General features: G+C 39.1%; 1 protein-coding gene across 1 annotated transcript in view; it reads right to left on the bottom strand.

The window, feature by feature from the left end:
• Positions 1-8,185: 8,185 nt before the first annotated feature.
• The window catches only part of DEPDC1B (DEP domain containing 1B), a 117,736-nt gene continuing 109,140 nt past the window's right edge, over positions 8,186-16,781 (bottom strand). The window contains exons 10-11 of the mRNA XM_061187820.1: positions 12,820-13,005; positions 8,186-8,347 (exon numbers count right to left, since the gene is read on the bottom strand). Coding sequence (XP_061043803.1) covers positions 8,186-8,347; positions 12,820-13,005 — 348 coding nt within the window. The remainder of the gene's footprint in view (positions 8,348-12,819; positions 13,006-16,781) is intronic.

Here is a 16,781-nt window from a genome sequence, read left to right on the forward strand (position 1 = left end):
ACACAGCCAAAAATTAATTAATTAATTAATTAATTAATTTTTTAAAAAAAAGCTAGGTAAAGACAATGAAAACACTGCAAGTCAAAAAGAAATTTGAGATATTAAATTTTTAGAAAGTATAGGCTGAAAAATAACATGTGAGCTTATAAGTAAGATCTAAAAAGTGCACATAAAAATATAAAACAGTGCTCATTGGGAGACAATAAGACATCGTAGCGAGGAGCCTGGGCTGTGCAGTCAGAAAGAGCTGGTTGTGGGCTTCCCTGGTGGCACGGTGGTTGAGAGTCTGCCTGCCAATGCAGGGGACACGGGTTCGAGCCCTGGTCTGGGAGGATCCCACGTGCCGTGGAGCGGCTGGGCCCGTGGGCCACAATTACTGAGCCTGCGCGTCTGGAGCCTGTGCTCCGCAACAAGAGAGGCCGCGGTGGTGGGAGGCCCGCACACCGCGATGAAGAGTGGTCCCTGCTTGCCACAACTGGAGAAAGCCCTCGCACAGAGACGAAGACCCAACACAGCCATAAATAAATAAATAAACAAATACTTTAAAAAAAAAAAGTTAAAGTCTATTAATTAAAAAAAAAAAAAAAAGAAAGAGCTGGTTGTGACTGCCTATTATGTTACTACTTACAAGATGGGTAGTCTTGGGGAAGTTACCCAGTCTCAACTGAGTCTCTGTTTCCTGAGCTGTAAATGGATATAAATTCCATAATAGCAGATATAAGCATTTAATAGGAAACTAGACACACCTAAAGGGAAAAGTGCTGAAAAAGAAGAAAGACTGAAGAAATTATCCATAATGCAGCACAGAAAGACAAAACTATGGAAGCTAGAGGTTAAAACAGAGGATAGAAAAGATCTAAAATAGTTTAATTAGAGATTCAAAAGCAGAGTTGAGATTGTGACAAAGGCAGTATTTAAAGTGACAAAAGACTTCAATCCTCTTAAGAGGCCCCACAAATCCCAAGTAGAATAACTGTTTAAAAAGCACATCATGTAAATTAGATACAGCATCATAAACTGCAGACCACCAAAGACAATGAGAAAATCTGAAAAAGCAGCCTGCCAAAAAAAGATACATTATCTGCAGAGGAATGACAATTAGAGTGGCAGTTGACTTCTCACCGTAACAACAGAAACCAGCTAACAAAGGAATGATATCTACAATGTACTGAAATAAAATAACTATCAACCTAGAATTCTACATGCAGCAGAAATATCTTTAAAGAACGAGGGCATTCCTTATACTGAACGTACACTTAAAAATGGTTTAAATGGCCAATTTTATGTTATATATATTTTACCACAACTTTAAAAAATTTTAAATGTCACATACCCAAAACCATTTAATTATGGTGCTAACCACACTTTAAAGGGGTTAATTGTATGGTGTGTGAATTCTATCACAATAAAGCTGTTTTAAAAAAGAATAATAGCAAAATAAAATGTTTTCAGACTAACAAAAACCAACAAACCCTTACTAAAGATAAATTCTAAAGAATGTACTTTCAGAAGGAAAAAAAGTGGTAAAGTATGTAGATAAGCCTATTAAACAAGGACTGTACGTAATAACACGTTATGAGGCTTAAAAACAACAAAATTAAAATATATTACAACAATAATATCTAATTTGGGAGGGTGTTCTTAGTGCTTTCAAGTCCCTGAAGAGTCTGAGGAGGGTTAAAAGGTAATGACTAACTTTAAACTTTGATAAATTAGTACGCAAGATGTAATTTCTAGGGATCCAATAAGATTAGAAACAGAGTGTTTAAGTTTCAAATTAGTAGAAGAAAACATGAAATTATTTTTTAACTCCAAACAAAGGCAAGAAAGTGGAGACAAAGTGTTAGAAAATTCAATAAAGATTTATCCCAAAATATAAAGTAATTATATTAAATACAATTTGTCTAAATGTTACAATTAAAAATAAAGATTATCAAGTTGGCTTCTTAAAAAAAAAATATTCCAACTGTATACTGTTTATAAGGTACAAAACTAAAATATGAGAATGCACAAAGATTGCAAACAAATGCATCACTAAAGATAAGGAGTGACTTTTCACAGTGGTTTAAAAAAAAGCGAAAGAGGGAAGGATGCAGGGATGTAGGGAAGAAAGAAGTATAAACTGTATTGTATCTATTGCTTCATAACAAATCACCCTAGATTAAATGGTTTAAAGCAACAAATATTATCTCATATTTTCTGTGGGTCCAGAATCCAGAAACAGTTTAGCTGAATCTCTCACAGGCTGCAATCAAGGTGTCAGCTAAGGCCGCCTTCATCTCAAGGCTCAACTAAGGGAGAATCCACTTCCAGCATCACTCACATGGGGACTTCCGTGGTGGTCCAGTGGTTAAGACTCCACGCTTCCACTCCAGGGGGCGCAGGTTGGATCCCTGGTCAGGGAACTAAGAATCCCGCATGCTGCGTGGTAAAGCCAAAAAAAATCAAAACCGAAACATCATCACTCACGTGGCTGTTGGCAGGCGTCAGAAGATCCACTTCCAAGATCACTCATACAGCTGCTGGCAGCCCTTCTGTCCTCACTGGCTATTCAGCAGAGATGTCAGTTCCTTGCCTGAGGGGCCTCTCCATAGGGCAGTTCACAAGAGGGAGGCTGGCTTCCCTCAGAGGAAGCCCAGGAGAGAACAAGAGAGAGGGCCAGCAAGATGGAAGCCAGAGTCTTTGTGATCTAATCTCAAAAGTGATATCCCATCCCTTTTGCCATATTCTACTTGTTAAAAGTGTGTCATGAGATCCAAGGTCACACACTCAAGGAGAGGAGATTACACAAGGGCATAAACACCAAAAGGCAGGGATCATTGGGGACATTTTAGATGCTGTCAACCACAGAAATGAAAAACAAAAAGTGTCATTGTTTGCTTATTATGTGGTGAATGCAGAAAATCCAGAAGAATCACACTAGATATTTAGAGTGAATAGGAAAGTCTAGCAGGCTTGTTGGGTACAAAAATCTGTGCACAAAAATCAGTTTATAGGGGCTTCCCTGGTGGCACAGTGGTTGAGGATCTGCCTGCCAATGCAGGGGATACGGGTTCGAGCCCTGGTCTGGGAAGATACCACATGCCGCGGAGCAACGGGGCCCGTGAGCCACAGCTACTGACCTTCGCGTCTGGAGCCTGTGCTCCGCAACAAGAGGCCACGATAGTGAGAGGACCACGCACCGCAATGAAGAGTGGCCCCCACTCGCCGCAACTAGAGAAAGCCCTCGCACAGAAACGAAGACCCAACACAGCCAAAAATAAAATAAAATAAAATAATAAAAAATGAAAAAAAAAATCAGTTTATACTATATATAAGCAACAAACAGAAAATGGAAATTTAAAAATAACCCCATTGTTGCAACAACAACAACAACAAAAAAGAATAAAATATCTAGGAATAAACCTACCTAAGGAGACAAAAGACCTGTATGCAGAAAACTATAAGACACTGATGAAAGAAATCAAAAATGATACAAATTGATGGAGAGATATACCATGTTCTTGGATTGGAAGAATCAACATTGTGAAAATGACTCTACTACCCAAAGCAATCTACAGATTCAATGCAATCCCTATCAAACTACCACTGGCATTTTTCACAGAACTAGAACAAAAAATTTCACCATTTGTATGGAAACACAAAAGACCCCGAATAGCCAAAGCAATCTTGAGAAAGAAAAATGGAGCTGGAGGAATCAGGCTCCCTGACTTCAGACTATATTACAAAGCTACAGTAATCAAGACAGTATGGTACTGGCAGAAAAACAAATATAGATCAATGGAACAGGATAGAAAGCCCAGAGATAAACCCACACACATATGGTCACCTTATCTTTGAAAAAGGAGGCAAGCATATACAGTGGAGAAAAGACAGCCTCTTCAATAAGTGGTGCTGGGAAAACTGGACAGGTACATGTAAAAGTATGAAATTAGAACACTCCCTGACACCATACACAAAAATAAACTCAAAATGGATTAAAGACCTAAGTGTAAGGCCAGACACTATAAAACTTTTAGAGGAAAACATAGGCAGAACACTCTATGACATAAATCACAGCAAGATCCTTTTTGACCCAGCTCCTAGAGAAATGGAAATAAAAACACAAATAAACAAATGGGACCTAATGAAACTTAAAAGCTTTTGCATAGCAAAGGAAACCATAAACAAGACCAAAAGACAACCCTCAGAATGGGAGAAAATATTTGCAAATGAAGCAACTGACAAAGGATTAATCTCCAAGATTTACAAGCAGCTCATGAGCTCAATAACAAGAAAAAAACAACCCAATCCAAAAATGGGCAGAAGACCTAAATAGACATTTCTCCAAAGAAGATATACAGATTGCCAACAGACACATGAAAGAATGCTCAACATCATTAATCATCAGAGAAATGCAAATCAAAACTACAATGAGATATCATCTCACACTGGTCAGAATGGCCATCATCAAAAAATCTAGAAACAATAAATGCTGGAGAGGGTGTGGAGAAAAGGGAACACTCTTGCACTGTTGGTGGGAATGTAAATTGATACAGCCACTATGGAGAACAGTATGGAGGTGCCTTAAAAAACTAAAAATAGAACTACCATACGACCCAGCAATCCCACTACTGGGCATATACCCTGAGAAAACCATAATTCAAAAAGAGTCATTTACCAAAATGTTCATCGCAGCTCTATTTACAATAGCCAGGACATGGAAGCAACCTAAGTGTCCATCATCGGATGAATGGATAAAGAAGATGTGGCACATATATACAATGGAATATTACTCAGCCATAAAAAGAAATGAAATGGAGGTATTTGTAGTGAGGTGGATGGAGTTAGAGTCTGTCATACAGAGTGAAGTAAGTCAGAAAGAGAAAAACAAATACAGTATGCTAACACATATATATGGAATCTAAGGAAAAAAAAAAAAAAGGTCATGAAGAACCTAGTGGCAAGATGGGAATAAAGACACAGACCTACTAGAGAATGGACTTGAGGATATGGGGAGGGGGAAGGGTAAGATGTGACAGGGTGACAGAGTGGCATGGACATATATACACTACCAAATGTAAAATAGATAGCTACTGGGAAGCAGCCGCATAGCACAGGGAGATCAGCTCAGTGCTTTGTGACCACCTAGAGGGGTGGGATAGGGAGGGTGGGAGGGAGGGAGACGCAAGAGGGAAGAGATATGGGAACATATGTATATGTATAACTGATTCACTTTGTTATAAAGCAGAAACTAACACACCATTGTAAAGCAATTATACTCCAATAAAGATGTTTAAAAAAAAAAAAAAAGAAAAACCCCATTGGACTTCCCTGGTTGCACAGTGGTTAAGAATCCGCCTGCCAGTGCAGGGGACACGGGTTCGAGCCCTGGTCCGGGAAGATCCCACATGCCGTGGAGCAACTAAGCCCGTGTGCCACAACTACTGAGCCCGCATGCCACAACTACTGAAGCCTAGAGCCCACGCTCCGCAACAAGAGAAGCCACCACGATGAGAAGCCCAAGCACCACAACAAAGACCCAATGCAGCCAAAACTTAAATAAATAAATAAAAATAAAAATAAAAAGAAATATAGAAAAAAAAAATAATAACCCCATTTACCATAGGAGCAAACAGTTAAATAATAACTGTTGAAGCTAGGGATGGGTACTATTATCTTTACCTTTTCATATATTTGAAAATTTGGGGACTTCCCTGGTGGTCCAGTGGTTAAGACTCCGCGCTTCCACTGCAAGGGGCACAGATTCAATCCCTGGTCGGGGAAGTTCCACAGGCCGTTCAGCATGGCCGTAAAAAAAAGAAAAATTTGATATTAACTTTTTTTTTAAGTATCAAATATCTGGAAACAAATCTAATAAAAGACTTACAAATGTTTACAGAGAAATTTAAATTTTTTTCTCATTTATTCTAAACAAATGGAGGGATAAAGCATGTTCATGGACTAGAAGACTCAATATCGTAAAGATTGCAATTCTCTCCACATAGAGTTATAAGTTCAATAAAATCAAAATCAAAATCTCAACTGTGTGTGTGGGGGTGTGTGTGTGTGTGTAGCCTGACAAGCTGATATTAAAATTTGAACAAAAGTGAAAAAAGTCCAAAAAAATGTGGGAAAAGTCTTCAGCCATATTAATAACACAAAGTAAGACCATAATGAGATGCCATTATACATCCACCACACTGACAATTCAAACTGACAACAGCAAGTTTTGGTGAGGATGGTAAGTAACAGGAACTCTTATACACTGCTGATGGGCTGTTAATTGGCACACCCACTTTGAAAAACTGGTTTTACCCACTCCTCAATTTCACATGCAGGTGGTGGTTATGTTTTATGATCTCTCCATAAGTATGTGATATTTAACAATAAAAAAAGTAAACTTAAGGGAAAAAAAAGAAAACAGTAACATATATTCCCAAAGATAAGCAACAGAAGAGGAGGCTCTGGAAAGTAAACTCTACCTCAGGGAACAAATAGAGCAGAAAGTAGATTTATTATTTGCTCTAAACAGAATTCCAAGGTCTAAGAATAAAATCCTGAAACACTAAAAATCTCCCATTACCTTCCACACTTGCATGATAAGGGGTACTCATACCAGTAGGAATACTTCTTTCCATCTTTGAAGAGGAAGTCCACTGCAGGAGGCATTCTGCTACGAAAGAACAGAGGGGGGTCTCAAGTGCAAGGAAAATTCAGTCCAAAGAGCAGAACAAGCCAATTAGTGAGTGCTCCTCTTAGCTTTTTGGGTAATCACTCTCAAAAGCAGCATTCCAGCAGCTCCATAATTTAAGTGTACCACTATTTGTAAGAGGGCAAAGCAAAGCAAAAGAAATGGACAAAGCACCTCCTAAAGTCTAGTACAAAAACCCAAAACTCACTTCTTATTTTATCATAGAAATAAATGATTGATGTGAGAACATTAGCTAAGGCGATGACATTTAGCATCTGAAGTTGCTCTCTGACTGACCTAAATATATATATTCTTTTTTTGTTTTAATTTTATCTACTTATGTTATTTACTTTTGGCCGCATTGGGTCTTAGTTGCCACATGCGGGATCTTCGTTGAGGCATGTGGGATCTTTCATTGCAGCATGCGGTCTCTTCGTTGTGGTGCGCGGGCTTCTCTCTAGTTGTGGCGCACAGGTTCCAGAGCGTGTGGTCTCTGTAGTTGTGGCACGCGGGCTTAGTTTCCCCGCGGCATGTGGGATCTTAGTTCCCTGACCAGGGATTGAACCCACGTCCCCTGCATTGTAAGGCTGATTCTTTACCAATGGACCACCAGGGAACTCCCTGACCTAAATAAATGCCAAAAAAGAAACACCATGTACAGTATTAAAAAGAACAGTATTTATTTACATTCCATTTACTTTCAAAAGGATGAGTAAGCTGGGGAAAATATATTGATACTTATAAAGCAAGTAGTCTCATTTTACTTAACCCATTTGTGTTTTTCATGAAACAACAAAGATTTGACTTAGAATCACAGGGCTAGTGAGCCCAAAAGAATTTATCCAGTTCAATTTTCCATCTTTAGCCAAGACTGAAATTATACCACTGCAGGCAGATGAAAATCTACTTCACTTACAAGTAAACACTAACTAATATATACATCATAAAAGAACTAGCTTTCATAAAATCTGTCATAGCACCCAACAGATCTGCAATAAAAGACACAGCCATTGTAATAAAGAACAATAAGAATCTTTGTGCAACAGTGAAAAACAATTTACACAGCAGAAATCACAACTGGCTATTAGGTCAATAGCATCACAGTAACAGTACCCAGTGTTGTTCTTATTCAAACATATACATTATTTTTCAGTCTTGGTTATCACAAAGACATCAGTAACTAGGATGTACACACAAATATTTTATAAACACCATAGGAAACAACAAATTAAAAAATGAAAATACTCTTAAATTTTGTAACAAATTAAAAACATGTTAACTTTACCACTATATATTTGTCTCATTATTTTTAATTGGTTTGTACACTTTAAAAACAGCATTGAGTTTTATAAAAATACTGATAATGGCTCAACATTTTTTGAAATCAGGAAATCTTTATAATTCAGTAGTCTGTGGTTTATGTGCTTGTTTCTTCCACCACCATAGTCCTCTAACCACCTATTTACTCAAAAACAACAGCAACAACAGAGGTCTTTAACAGCTATCCAAGTATTACATCCGAAAACTTCTAGTTCTTTGAAATGGTTGGAAGGGGTTTTTTAGTGCCCACATCAGCAGCTGTGGTTTTGCTTTAGGTTTTTCAGGAAACAGAAGTGCTTCACTTTCTGGTGTAGGAAATCGTTCTTGGTAGACTTCAGGATAGGATTTCTGAAACTAAAAAAAAAAAAAAAAAAAAAAAAAAGATCCAAGAAGTGTCAAAAAAACAAATAAAAGTCAATAAAATTGGGAACTGTAATTTTAAAATAAGTTTCTGATGCAATACTTCCCTATTTTTGTTTTCTTTTAATGTTTACTGCTTTCCATCAGAAAAGAAAATAAGAAGAAAACAGATCACAAGTTTACGTCAACACAAATCCATTTCTTTTTGTTAAATCATTGGATTGCACTTTCAATAGATCAGATTCATCTTTAATTTGATCTAATCTTCCAATAAACTCGCTTTAGTCATACTTCTTAAAATTTCTCCCCTGCCAACTATAAACACACCTCCCTTCTAAAATATTCACAAGTAATTCTGACTTATGTTCTACACAGTCAAAGAAAATCTGGGCCCAACAACATTCCCCCATCTCCCTGCTTCTCCAGCTTAGCCCCACGTGCTTCTACCCAAATGGAAGAGAAAACATGCTGGTATACATTACTTTACAAAAAGCTTACAGAGAAGCAATATGTTTTTCCTTTGATCACCACTGAACTCTTCTCCAAAATTACTCTGAGAAAAACATGATGGGAATCTAGAACCCTTGTGCTTTGTGTATAATCTTATGTGGTGTGATCAGAAATCAAGCTATACAGGATTCAGTCTTTAAAAATAAACACGATTCACTTGCTCTTGAATCAATACTTTAAAAATGATCAAGGTAGGACCTGTGCAGAAGGGGAAAGGCAGCACCTCCAAAGGAGGGCCTATGGAGCATGGAGTTCCGGAGTTTGGAGCCGTGTGGCTGACAGGGTCTTGGTGCTCTGGTCGGGTGTCAGCCTGAGCCTCTGAGATGGAAGAGCCGAGTTCAGGACATTGGTCCACCAGAGACCTCCCAGCCCCACATAATATCAAATGGCGAAAGCTCTCCCAGAGATCTCCACCTCAATGTTAAGACCCAGCTCCACTCAATGACCAGCAAGCTACAGTGCTGGACACCCTATTCCAAACAAATAGCAAGACAGGAACACAACCCCACTCATTAGCAGAGAGGCTGCCTAAAATCATAATAAATTCACAGACACCACAAAACACACAACTGGACGCAGTCCTGCCCACCAGAAAGACAAGATCCAGCCTCATCCACCAGAACACAGGCACCAGTCCCCTCCACCAGGAAGCCTACACAACCCACTGAACCAACCTTACCCAATGGGAGCAGACACCAAAAACAACGGGAACTAAGAACCTGCAGCCTGCAAAAAGGAGACCCCAAACAGTAAGTTAAACAGAATGAGAAGACAGAGAAATACACAGATGCTCCAGATGAAGGAGCAAGGTTAAAACCCACCAGACCAAACAAATGAAGAGGAAATAGGCAGTCTACCTGAAAAAGAATTCAGAGTAATGATAGTAAAGATGATCCAAAGTCTTGAAAATAGAATGGAGAAAATACAAGAAACATTTAACAAGGACATAGAAGAACTAAAGAGCACACAAACAATGATGAACAACACAATATATGAAATTAAAAATTCTCTAGAGGGAATCAATAGCAGAATAACTGAGGCAGAAGAACAGATAAGTGACCTGGAAGATAAAATAGTGGAAATAACTACTGCAGAGCAGAATAAAGAAAAAAGAATGAAAAGAATTGAGGACAGTCTCAGTGACCTCTGGGACAACATTAAACACACCAACATTTGAATTATAGGGGTCCCAGAAGAAGAAGAGAAAAAGAAAGGGACTGAGAAAATACTTGAAGAGATTATAGTTGAAAACTTCCCTAACATGGGAAAGGAAATAGTCAGTCAAGTCCAGGAAGCACAGAGAATCCCATACAGGATAAATCCAAGACGATACACGCCAAGACACATATTAATCGAACTATCAAAAATTAAATACAAAGAAAAAATATTAAAAGCAGCAAGGGAAAAGCAACAAATAAAATACAAGGGAATCCCCATAAGGTTAACAGCTGATCTTTCAGCAGAAACTCTGCAAGCCAGAAGGGAGTGGCAGGACATATTTAAAGTGATGAAAGGGAAAAACCTACAACCAAGATTACTCTACCCAGCAAGGATCTCATTCAGATTTGACGGACAAATTAAAACCTTTACAGACGGGCAAAACTATGAGAATTCAGCACCACCAAGCCAGCTTTACAACAAATGCTAAAGGAACCAATCTAGGCAGGAGACACAAGAGAAGGAAAAGACCTACAATAACAAACCCAAAACAATTAACAAAATGGTAATAGGACCATACATATAGATAACCACCTTAAATGTAAATGGATTAAATGCTCCAACCAAAAGACATAGACTGGCTGAATGGATACAAAAACAAGACCCATATATAGGCTGTCTACAAGAGATCCACTTCAGACCTAGGGACACATACAGACTGAAAGTGAGAGGATGGAAAACGATATTCCAAGCAATTGGAAATCAAAAGAAAGCTGGAGTAGTAATTCTCATATCAGATAAAACAGATTTTAAAATAAAGACTATTACAAGAGACAAAGAAAGACACTACATAATGATCAAGGGATCAATCCAAGAAGAAGATAGAACAATTGTAAATATTTATGCAACCAACATAGGAGCACCTCAACGCATAAGGCAAATGCTAACAGCCATAAAAGGGGAAATCGACAGTAACCCAATCATAGTAGGGGACTTTTAACACCCCACTTTCACCGCTGGACAGATCATCCAAAATGAAAATAAATAAGGAAACACAAGCTTTAAATGATACATTAAACAAGATGGACTTAATTGATATTTATAGGACATTCCATCCAAAAACAACAGAATACACTTTCTTCTAAGATATACAGATTGCCAACAAACACATGAAAGGATGCTCAACGTCACTAATCATTAGAGAAATGCAAATCAAAACTACAATGAGGTATCACCTCACACCAGCCAGAATGGCTATCATCAAAAAATCTACAAACAATAAATGCTGGAGAGGGTGTGGAGAAAATGCAACCCTCTTGCATTGTTGGTAGGAATGTAAATTGATACAGCCACTATGGACAACAGTATAGAGGTTCCTTAAAAAACTAAAAATAGAACTACCATATGACCCAGCAATCCCACTACTGGGCATATACCCTGAGAAAACCATAGTTCAAAAAGAGTCATGTACCACAATGTTCACTGCAGCTCTATTTACAATTGCCAGGACATGGAACCAACCTAAGTGTCCATTGACAGATGAATGGATAAAGAAGATGTGGCACATATATACAATGGAATATCACTCAGCCATAAAAAGAAACGAAATTGAGTTATTTGTAGTGAGGTAGGTGGACCCAGAGTCTGTCATACAGAGTGGTAACTCAGAAAGAGAAAAACAAATACGTATGCCAATACATATACATGGAAGCTAAAAGAAAAAAAAAATGGTTCTGAAGAACCTAGAGGCGGGACAGGAATAAAGGTGCAGATGTACAGAATGGACTTGAGGACACAAGGAGGGGGAAGGGTACGCTGGGACGAAGTGATAGAGTAGCACGGACATATATACACTACCAAATGTAAAACTGATAGCTAGTGGGAAGCAGCCGCATAGCACAGGGAGATCAGCTCGGTGCTATGTGACCACCTACAGGGGTGGGATAGGGAGGGTGGGAGGGAGACACAAGAGGGAGGGGATATGGGGATATACGTATATATATAGCTGATTCACTTTGTTATACAGCAGAAACCAACACACCATTGTAAAGCAATTACACTCCAATAAAGATGTTAAAAAAAAAAAAAGATGTTAAAAACAATTTAAAAAAAAGAAAGAAACTGGTGAGTGTGTTGAATAAAAGAGACTTATGAGACAAAAACAAAAACAAAAGCAAACAAACAAAAAAAAAGATCAAGGTATGTATACCTGAAACTAACACAACATTGTAAATCAATTACACTTCAAGTTTTAAAAAAGATCAAGTTAAACCTAGGCTGAGTTGAAAACTCTTCTCTGAAACCCTAAGCTGTGTTGTTTAATGAGAACTAAAAACTTTCAGTGATGCCTGCAGCAAGAAACCAATTTGATAGTGGCTATGTAAAACCAAAGACTCTTAAATTCTGGACATTTTACACCTGTGAATTCAGTCTGATTTGCCTTTCAAAAAAATCCAGAGAAACTGTCCTCATTTGACAGCTTCTCTGAATTTAAAGTAATTGCTCCACTAACTCACATCATACCACATATCAAAACCAAGGACAAATATTAGAGAATAGCTTCATAAATGAAGAGATCAATAATGGAAAAAAAGATCTACATTGGAGAATAAAGACCTGCAAAACTGACCATAATTGTGTAAATTAATATATGAAATAAATAATTTACTTTCAAAACTGCTCTGTCTCAGAAGATGAGATTCGTATGAAACCTATTAAAATAGAGAATAAAAAGGAAAAAAAAAACAACATAAGAACGGTAGGGAGAAAAAATGACTTATGAAGAATATCCTTTTTACCTGCTTCAATTTTTTCTTCTTTTCTTTACTGGAGAGTTTGGCATCTGTGATGACTTCCTCCAACAACGCTGCCAGAGGTTCTTGAGAGCCGTATGCTCTTTGGTATTCAAATTCCTCTGGGCTAATTTGACGGCAAAATGATGGAGCAGACAAAGTGATATCCATATCAGCTCCTGGATATTTTATCTGGGGCAAAGGGATTATTAGTGAAAGTGCATTTTCAAATAAATTTCAAAAATTAATTCACATCATAGATCTCCTAGTAGGAATGATATGACATTCAATTTGACTGGGAAAAACTATATTGAAAAGAAAAAAAGTGTTTCCATAACTTCAAAAAAAAATTCACGTAAAGCCACAGTTTCGCATATGAGTTTTTGCCTTTTTAAACCCCAAAGCCATTTTCACAAACAAAAAACCTTGTGCTCTCTTCTAATAAGATCTGAAATTTACACACAAACTGAACATATTGACTAGGATGATTCCAAACACACACGATGAACTATGTAGGTTCTTCCCACATCTGGAGAGTCTGTTCCTCCCTCCCTTGGGCACTGACAAAGGTACAAGTTTAGCTCAGCTGCTGTGTAGAGGGAAGTACTGCACCCATCTCCAAACATGTTCATAGCATGAAACTAGTGAAAACAAATGTGCAGACACTACAGGGCAAAAGGCAGAGGGTGAAATAAGAGGGAAAAAGGTACCAAGATCTATAAATAAAAGCATCCATTAAAAATACTTAATTTCATCCAAATCAAAACTACAATGAGATATCACCTCACACCAGTCAGAATGGTCATCATTAAAAAAATCCACAGGGCTTCCCTGGTGGCGCAGTGGTTGAGAGTCTGCCTGCCGGTGCGGGGGACACGGGTTCAGGCCCTGGTCTGGGAGGATCCCGCGTGCCGCGGAGCAACTGGGCCCGTGAGCCACAATTGCTGAGCCTGCGTGTCTGGAGCTTGTGCTTCGCAACAGGGGAGGCCACGGTAGTGAGGGGCCCGCGCACCGCGATGAGGAGTGGCCCCCGCTTGCCACAACTAGAGAAAGCCCTCGCACAGAAACGAAGACCATAAATAAATAAATAAATTTAAAAAAAAAATCCACAAACGATAAATGCTGGAGAGGGTGTGGAAAGAAGGGAACCCTCCTACACTCTTGGTGGGAATGTAAATTAGTACAGCCACCTTCACAGCATGAAGGTTCCTCAAAAAACTAAAAATAGAGCTACCGCATGACCGTGCAATCCCACTCCTGGGCATATATCCAGAGACAAACATGGTCCGACAGGATACATGCAAGCCAAGGTTCATTGCAGTACTGTTTACTATAGGCAAGACATGGAAGCAACCTAAATGTCCATCGACAGAGGAATGGATAAAGAAGATATGGTACATATATACAACAAAATATTACTCAGCCGTTAAAAAGAATGAAATAATGCCATTTGCAGCAACATGGATGGACCTAGAGATTGTCATACTGAGTGAAGTAAGTCAGACAGAGAAAGAAATATCATATGATATGGCTTACATGTGCAATCTAAAAAGAAATGATACAAATGAACTTTTTTACAAAACAGAAACAGACTCACAGACTTAGAGAATGAACTTATCGTTACCAAGGGGCAAGTGTGGGGGGAAGGGATAGTTAGGGAGTTTGGGATTGACATGTACACACTGCCATATTTAAAATGGATAACCAACAAGGACCGAATGTATAGCACAGGGAACTCTGCTCAATGTTATGTGCAGCCTGGATGGGAGGGGAGTTTGGGAGAGAATGGATACACGCATATGTATGGCTGAGTTGCTTTGCTGTGCACCTGAAACTGTCACAACATTGTTAATCGCTATATTCCAATATAAAATAAAAAGTTAAAAAAACTGTTTCAGAGTCCAAGAGGTTCATCTTCTCAAAAATATAGCACCTACTGTTCTTCTGCAGTGGATAAAATTCCTACCATTACATTCATGTCTTTGGTATAAGATTTTTCTTTTCCCAGAAGCCACAGTTAAAAATAAATGTGTTAAGAGAATACAGAAGAGGAACCAAGATGGCGGAGTAGAAGGACGTGCTCTCACTCCCTCTTGTGAGAACACCAGAATCACAATTACTTGCTGGACCCTCATCGACAGGAAGACACTGGAACTCACCAAAAAAGATAACCCACATCCAAAGACAAAGGAGAAGCCAAAATGAGATGGTAGGAGGGGCACAATCACAGTAAAATCAAATCCCATAACTACTGGGTGGGTGACTCACAGACTGGAGAACACTTATACCACAGAAGTCCACCCACTGGAGTGAAGGTCCTGAGCCCCAGGTCAGGCTTCCCAACCTGGGGGTCCGGCAACGGGAGGAGGAATTCCTAGAGAATCAGACTTTGAAGCCTAGTGGGATTTGATTGCAGGACTTCGACAGGACTGGGAGAAACAGAGACTCCACTCTTGGAGGGCACACACAAAGTAGTGTGCGCATCGGGACCCAGGGGAAGGAGCAGTGACCACAGGGGAGACTGAACCAGACCTACCTGCTAGTGTTGGAGGGTCTCCTGCAGAGGCGGGGGGTGGCTGTGGCTCAACGTGGGGACAAGGACACTGGCAGCAAAAGTTCTGGGATGTACTCCTTGGCGTGCGCCCTCCCAGAGTCTGTCATTAGCCCCACCAAAGAGCCCAGGTAGGCTCCAGTGTTGGGTTGCCTCAGGCAAAACAACCAACAGGGAGGGAACCCAGTCCCACCCATCACCAGTCAAGTGGATTAAAGTTTTACTGAGCTATGCCACCAGAGCAACAGTCAGCTCTACCCACCACCAGTCCCTCCCATCAGGAAACTTGCACAAGCCTCCTAGATAGCCTCATCCACCAGAGGGCAGATAGCAGAAGCAAGAAGAACTACAGTCCTGCAGCCTGTGGAACAAAAACCACATTCACAGAAAGACAGACAAGATGAAAAGGCAGAGGGCTATGTACCAGGTGAAGGAACAAGATAAAACCCCAGGAAAACAACTAAATGAAGTGGAGATAGGCAACCTTCCAGAAAAAGAATTCAGAAAAATGATAGTGAAAATGATCCAGGACCTCGGAAAAATAATGGAGGCAAGATCGAGAAGATGCAAGAAATGTTTAACAAAGACCTAGAAGAATTAAAGAACAAACAAACAGAGATGAACAATAAAATAACTGAAATGAAAACTACACTAGAAGGAATCAATAGCAGAATAACTGAGGCAGAAGAACGGATAAGTGACCTGGAAGACAGAATGGGGGAATTCACTGCTGCGGAACAGAATAAAGAAAAAAGAATGAAAAGAAATGAAGACAGCCTAAGAGACCTCTGGGACAACATTAAACGCAACAACATTCGCATTATAGGGGTCCCAGAAGGAGAAGAGAGAGAGAAAGGACCAGAGAAAATATTTGAAGAGATTATAGTCGAAAACTTCCCTAACATGGGAAAGGAAATAGCCACCCAAGTACAGGAAGCACAGTGAGTCCCATACAGGATAAACCCAAGGAGAAATACACTGAGACACATACTAATCAAATTGGCAAAAACTAAAGACAAAGAAAAATTATTGAAAGCAGCAAGGGAAAAACAACAAATAACATACAAAGGAACTCCCATAAGGTTCACAGCTGATTTCTCAGCAGAAACTCTACAAGCCAGAAGGGAGTGGCATGATATACTTAAAGTGATGAAAGGGAAGAACCAAAACCAAGATTACTCTACCCGGCAAGGATCTCATTCAGATTTGATGGAGAAATCAAAAGCTTTACAGACAAGCAAAAGCTAAGAGAATTCAGCACCACCAAACCAGCTCTACAACAAATGCTAAAGGAACTTCTCTAAGTGGGAAACACAAGAGAAGACAAGGACCTACAAAAACAACCCAAAACAATTAACAAAATGGTCATAGGAACATACATATTGATAATTACCTTAAACGTGAATGGATTAAATGC

Source organism: Eubalaena glacialis, chromosome 4 (genome assembly GCF_028564815.1).
Source record: "Eubalaena glacialis isolate mEubGla1 chromosome 4, mEubGla1.1.hap2.+ XY, whole genome shotgun sequence".
NCBI lineage: Eukaryota > Metazoa > Chordata > Mammalia > Artiodactyla > Balaenidae > Eubalaena > Eubalaena glacialis.